The sequence below is a fragment of the Geospiza fortis genome, unplaced genomic scaffold (genome assembly GCF_000277835.1).
Source record: "Geospiza fortis unplaced genomic scaffold, GeoFor_1.0 scaffold80, whole genome shotgun sequence".
NCBI classification, from domain to species: domain Eukaryota; kingdom Metazoa; phylum Chordata; class Aves; order Passeriformes; family Thraupidae; genus Geospiza; species Geospiza fortis.
The window spans coordinates 518,275-524,570 of record NW_005054551.1 but is presented as its reverse complement, the minus strand read 5'-3'; the positions used below and the strand labels follow the sequence as shown (position 1 = coordinate 524,570).

At 58.2% G+C, this 6,296-nt stretch overlaps 1 protein-coding gene across 1 annotated transcript in view; it reads right to left on the bottom strand.

Moving 5' to 3' along the window:
* IL12RB1 (interleukin 12 receptor subunit beta 1) overlaps positions 1–2,563 on the bottom strand; it is a 3,390-nt gene extending 827 nt beyond the window's left edge. The window contains exons 1-8 of the mRNA XM_031064048.1: positions 2,423–2,563; positions 1,906–1,948; positions 1,677–1,781; positions 1,207–1,593; positions 901–1,071; positions 721–822; positions 267–407; positions 49–192 (exon numbers count right to left, since the gene is read on the bottom strand). Of these exons, the coding sequence (XP_030919908.1) occupies positions 49–192; positions 267–407; positions 721–822; positions 901–1,071; positions 1,207–1,593; positions 1,677–1,781; positions 1,906–1,948; positions 2,423–2,548 (1,219 nt within the window). The 5' untranslated portion in view covers positions 2,549–2,563. The remainder of the gene's footprint in view (positions 1–48; positions 193–266; positions 408–720; positions 823–900; positions 1,072–1,206; positions 1,594–1,676; positions 1,782–1,905; positions 1,949–2,422) is intronic.
* Between the last annotated feature and the right edge of the window lie 3,733 nt (positions 2,564–6,296).

Below are 6,296 nucleotides of genomic sequence, written 5' to 3'. Positions count from 1 at the left end.
CCCCCCCCCCCTTGGGGAGTGGGGAGGGCATGAAGTCTCAGCCATTACCCAGCGCCCTGGTCTGGAAGGGCCACCAAGCACTGCAGGTCCTCTCGCTGTCCTCTGTCACCTCCCAAACCCCCACCCTGTAACCTGTGCCAGGCTGGAGGTTTTGGAGGGTGTAGTTTGATGCCGTGGCCTCCACTTCACTGTCTGGGCAAAAAAACCCGAATGTGGGGCAGTCTGGCACCTCCTCCTGCCCCAGGGGATCGCGGGGTGCCACTCACAGGTCACATTGTCCCCCTCGGCCACGTGGCAGACGAGGTACTTGGTCAGGGCACCGGGGCAGGCGGCCCGTGGGGACGGCTCCCAGCGGAGCACGGCCTCGCTATCCCTGGTGCTGATGTTGAAGGGCACGTCCAGTGAATCTGCGGGCAAAAAAACCCATTTTTAAGGGGGGGGTTATTGTGGGGATTATTTCCCCACATGTGGGAGTGTCCCTTCTGGAGCGCAGCCAGGTGCGGATGCTCTGTGCTGGGATGCTCCGTGCTGGGATGCCCTGTGCTGGGATGATCCATGCTCGGATGCCCCGTGTTTGGATTCCCCATGCCTGGATGCCCCATGCCTGGATGCCCCGTGTTTGGATGCCCTATGTTTGGATGACCCATGCCCGGATGCTCTGTGCCCGGATGCCCCATGTTTGGATGCCCCGTGCCCAGATGCCCCGTGCTGCACACTCACCGTTGCCGGTGTAGCGGTGCCACAAGGCGAAGGTGGCCCAGCCCCGCTCCGTGTCCCAGCCGTGCACGGCGAGGCGGCGACAGCCCCGCGCTCCCAGCACTCCTGGAGGAACCGGGGATGCTGCTTAGACCTTCTGACCCCGGCTGGGGGGGACAGCGGGGTCTTGGGGCGCTCCCTTGCCTTTCTGCACGTGGGTGCTGTTGGCAGGGAATTCCTGCTCGGTGCAGACTCCCTGTTCCGGGGGCTCTGGCAGCGTCTGCTGCTCGAAGCAGAAAGCCTCGCCGGGCACCGGCGCTTCCCAGTGCGCAGTCACGGTGCTGCCGGCCACGCTGATCTCCTTGAAGCTGAGATCTGGTGATGAGAGCCGCGTTATTTAGTGCAATACAACAATCTGGGATGAAACGGGGGATATTCGGGGTAGCTGAAAAAAAACCCCAACGCCCTGAGGGCTGCCGGGGGAGCTGAGCATCTCTGGAGGGGCGGTACCTGCGCGCTGCTCTGCCGGCACCCGGAGCTGCCCCGCCGGGCCCTGCCCCGCGGCATTGCTGGCGGTCAGCAGGATTTGGTACTCCGCCCCGGACAGGGTGAGGCTGTGCTCTGTCACCTCCCCGCCCAGCTCCACCGAGCCCTCCTCATCCGACTCTGCACAGCCACACCCCACCATGCTGATGTCCAGCTTGTAGGTGACGTCCTTTTGCTCCATGAGGACTGGCTGGGGAGGAAAAGGGGGTGACTCGGGGGGTGAAATGGTGGGGGACACCCTGGAAAGCCCCCGGAGATGCCGCTGTACCTGCCAGCTCAGCCTCAGCACCCGCTGCCCATCTCTGCCCAGTTTGCCCAGTTGATGGCTCAGCACCGGCCTCCTCAGGATTGCTGCAGGAGGAACAGGCCTGACTGAGCCACCAACATTTCTGGGAGCTGTTGGGATCTCAGCAGGCTCCTCTCCTCTGCCTCACCCTCAGAGATGTTGCTGCTCCAGTCACTCCAGCAGCTGCTCCACTGGGGAGGCTTGTGCCGGAGCTGGACCACGAAGGTGCCGTTGACCCCCAGGGGACAGGTCACTAGAGAGGGGTGGCAGGGTCAGCCGGGGGTGACCCCTCCTTTCCCCAAATTTTGGCCATCACAGGCTGCTGGTAACACCCCCAGGAGATGCTTGTCCCCAACAACCCCACAGGACAAACCAACCTGAGTTTTCTTCAGCTGTCAGCATCACTGTCTCACATGTCACCTGCAGAGAGAACCAGGCATGGAGACACTCTCCCAGTAAAGCCAGTATTTTACTGGGACATCAGCGCTGCCCTGTGATCCCCAAACACCCCAGGGGCTGGGAGAGCCAAACAGTGCAGGGACATGGTGGCCAGAGGTCCCCTCAATCCTGGGACCTTCCTGGCAGCAGCTGAGAGGGATGGGGGGTCCCAGCTGTGACAGCTTCACTGGGGACAAGCATCTGGATTTGATCCATTGTCGTCATTACTGTAATCTGGGGTTTTGTCGGTGTAATCCCTGAGAATCCTGTTATGGGCAGCAGCAGGATCCCATGGCCAGAGGACAAGGCAGAGCTGATAACCCAGGGAAACAGATGGGACACAGCTGGGTTTGGGGGGGGACAGTGACATCACTGAGCCCCCACACTCCCCGGGCTGCCGTGATGCTCCTGACTGTGCTGTCAGCCACTGCCAGCTCCAGCAAACAGCATTTTTACCTGTGTCCAGCTGCTGTCTCCCACCCTCCAGAAGCGAGCCTCGTGCTGCGGTGGCTGCTTCAGGCTGTCACACTGCGGCTGTGGCACCCGCGCCCTCAGCTGGCCACCGCTCTTGGAGAAGGACATCCCAGTGGGTAGATCCAGTTTGACTGGAAAAATGAGGTGGTTTGGGGTGGTCTGGCGGTTTTCAGTGCCGGTGCTGGCTGCCAGCCCTGTCCCCTGGGGCACTCACCAGCCTCGTTGAGGTGCAGGGTGCGGTTGGGGGTCCTGCGGACCTGGTCCCTCCATCGTGCCTCCACCCAGGCCGTGGTGTTATCAAAGATGTACACTTGGCTTTGCGGGGGGATGTAGCTGGTGGCCGTGCCCGCCTCAAACCGCCTGCACCGGCCCTGCTTCTCGAAGCTGGAGAGGGACGGGCACAGGGTGGCACCCGGGCCTCACCCCATGCGCTCCCCCCGCCCGCCGCGCTGCCCAGCTCACTCACCAGAGGGTCAGGATGTAGGAGGTGCTGCCGGCGGGGCCGAGGGGCGGCCAGGAGCAGTGGAAAGGCTTGGAGGTGTTGCATTTCTTCCAGCAGGAGACGTCGTGTGCTGCCAGGGTGCCTGCGGGGCAGGGCAGTGCCTGGAGGCTCCTGCATCCCAGCTCCATAAATCCATCCCGTGCATGGAGGGGAGCAGTGCTGTGCCTGTTGCTCATGTTGCTCAAATGGGGAATCAGAGCAGCAACACCAGCGGTTCTCACCCCGAGCCCCCCGTGTTCCCGTGATGCTCAAATGAGGATTTAGAGCAGCAACACCAGCGGTTCTCACCCCGAGCCCCCCGTGTTCCCGTGATGCTCAAATGGGGAATCAGGGCAAGCAGCCAGCGCAGCATCGCCCACCGGGGCTGTCACGCACCGGATCGGGGCTGTCACACACCGGGTCGGGGCTGTCACACACCGGATCCGGGCTGTGCCACACCAGATCCGGGCTGTCCCACACCGGATCCGGGCTCCGCTGCCCTTCCCGGCTCCCCAATCCCCTCGGTGCCCCTCTCGGGCGCGGTGCTCAGCGCTGCTTCCCGCGCTTGGGGTTTCCTCTTCTGCCGAGAGCGTGCCGTTCCCAGGCGGGGCAGAGCCCTAGACGTGAGTGCATGCCCCACTTTCACCAAAAACAAAAGAGAAAGCGAGCAAAATATCCCCCTTTTTTTGGCCGCACGGCTGCCGGGATGGGGCCAGCCCGGCGTGTCCCGGGCCCGCCACGTGCCGGAGCGCAATAAGCGAAAGATGAGTCTTGGGGTTTTGGGTCGGTTTTTTTTTTCTTTTTTTTTTTCCTTTTTCTTGCACGTAGCGTGTTTCTGGTTGTGAAAAAGGCCAATCACTGGTTTTTAAAATTTTAAAAGTTTCGTAGTAATAAAATGGTTATAAAAAATAGTAATACAATTAGAGTAATAATAATTTGGACAATTTGAATTAGGACAATATGAGACAATAGAGACAAAGAGTTACGGACGTCTGGGCACCTTTTTCTGGGCAGCACGAGCCCGGAAAAGGACACAGTTAACAAAGGATTAACCCTTAAAAACAACAGCCTGTTGCATATTCATACATCTCATCCATGATGCATAAATTCCATTCAAACACACGATTCTGTCTGGTCAGGGTCAACTTCTTCTTCCGAATCCTAACAGCGCATTCGAGGCAGGAAGAAGTTTGTTTCTTCTGATAAGAGAGCAAAAAATTCTCTTTCTTTGAAAGATTCAGGTGTCCTGTGGCTGCTATCTCGCTGTGAGTCCTTTCTTTAAAGAAAAAGTATCCTACATTGCACAGTTTCTATTTTTTATAACCTAAAATTTTTTAGGTTATACATTTTATACATTTTTATACATTCTAGGTTATACATTTATACAAATTACAATTATACATTATACAATAACATTAGGTTATACATTTTATACAAATTTTATACATTTTTGATAACCTAAAACTATATTTACCACACTACTTAAGAGAATTAATACAGCATCACTTTCTAACACAACACATACAATATTCATTTGAATATTTGCGAAAAGCCAATCATAAAATACATTCATTTGGCTGATTTTGGCTGAGGAAAAACCAGCCAAAATCAGCCAAAATCACCCCAAAATCCCCAAACAGATGGATCACAAATGAGTCTGGGGAGAAAAATACCCAAATCTGGGAAAATTCACCCAAAAATGGGAAAAATTCACCCCAAAATCCCAAACAGGCAGATCAGAAATGAATCTGGGGAGAAATCACCCAAAATTTGGGAAAATTCACCCAAAAATGGGGAAAAAAATCACTCAAAATCATCCCAAAAATGGACTCAGGACCCCAAAAAACTGGTTGTGATCCAACCAGGCGGATCACAAATGAGCCTGGGGAGAAAAGAGACAAATGTCGCTCCGCCCGTAACGCGGTGAATCTCCAGGTTGGGATTCTCTGGGTGTTTTTTGGGTGTGTTGTGTTTGTCCCCACGGCAGAACAAAGCCGCAGTGAGGCCGGAGGTGGCGGCGGGGCCGTGTGACGGAGCCGGGGTGGCGGGGCCGGGTGGCACCGAGGGCCGCGCACAGAGCGCCCTTGTTCCCGCAGAAAGCGGCTCCTTGTGCCGCCCCGCTCGGGGCCGGGGCGTCCCTGCGCTGGCACAGCGTGGGCACGGCCGGGATGGGGGCACAGAGGGTCCCCTGGCACCTCCGTGTGCCCTCCCTGTGTGCCGCCCTGTCCTGCTCCGGGTGGGGGCACACACCAGGATGGGCCGTGCTGGGCTTTGCTGTGTGTGCAACAGCACAACTGGGCAGGACTGGGCTGTGCCATGCTGTGTCATGCCAAACTGTGCCATGCTGGACCGTGCTGTGCCATGCTGGACCAGCCCAGGCCATGCTCTGTCATGCCAAGCTATGCCGTGCTGGACCGTGCTGTGCCATGCCATGCTGGGCAATACTGGGCAGTGCAGCCCCAGGCCAACGCTCTGTGCTGCTCTGTGGCATCCAGGCCTGGGCTGGGCCACATCAAGGTCCCAACCCCTGCTGTGCCAGCCCCAGGCCGTACTGTGCTGGGCTGTACCATGCCAGACAGGCTCTGCCAGCCCCAGGCCATCATCTGCGTGCCAGAGTTGTTGTGCTGGGCTGTGTCAAGCAAAAAAGGCTGTGCCAGGCCTGGGCTGTCCCGTGCTGTGCTGTGCTGTGCCATGACATGGCAGACTCTGCAGTGCCAGGATGCGCTGAGCCAGGCAGACTGTGCCAGCCTTTGCCAACCCCATAATGTGCTATACTGTGCCATGCCATGCCAGACTGTGCCACACTGGGCTCTACTGAGCCAGGCAGACTGTGCCAAACCCAGAATGTACCATGCCCTGTCAGCCCCACACCCTGCCATGCTGTGCCAGCCCTGTGCCATGCCAGCCCCATGCTATATGCTGTGCCAGCCTCATGTTGTGCCAGCCCTGTGCCATTTCAGCCCCATGCCATGTCAGCCTCGTGCCTTCCTGTCTGATGTTGTGCTGTGTCATTCCAGCCCTGTGGGCCGTGTGGGTCTCATGCCACGCTGTGCCATCTCCAGGCCGTGCCAGCCCCATGCTGTGCTGAGCCACTTCATGCTGTGCTGCTCTGGCCCCATGTCGTGCCAGTCCCACGCTGTTCCACGCCAGCCCCATGCCATGCCAGCCCTGTGCCGTGCCAGTCCCATGCCATGTTAGCCCCATGCTGCGCTGTGCCAGCCCCATGTTGTGTCAGTGCCATGCCATGCCATGCCATGCCATGCCATGCCATGCCATGTCAGTTCTGTGTTGTGCCAGCCCCATGCCATGCTGTGCCAACCCTGTGCTGTGCCGTGCCAGCCCATGCTATGCCAGCCCCATGCTGTGCCGTGCCAG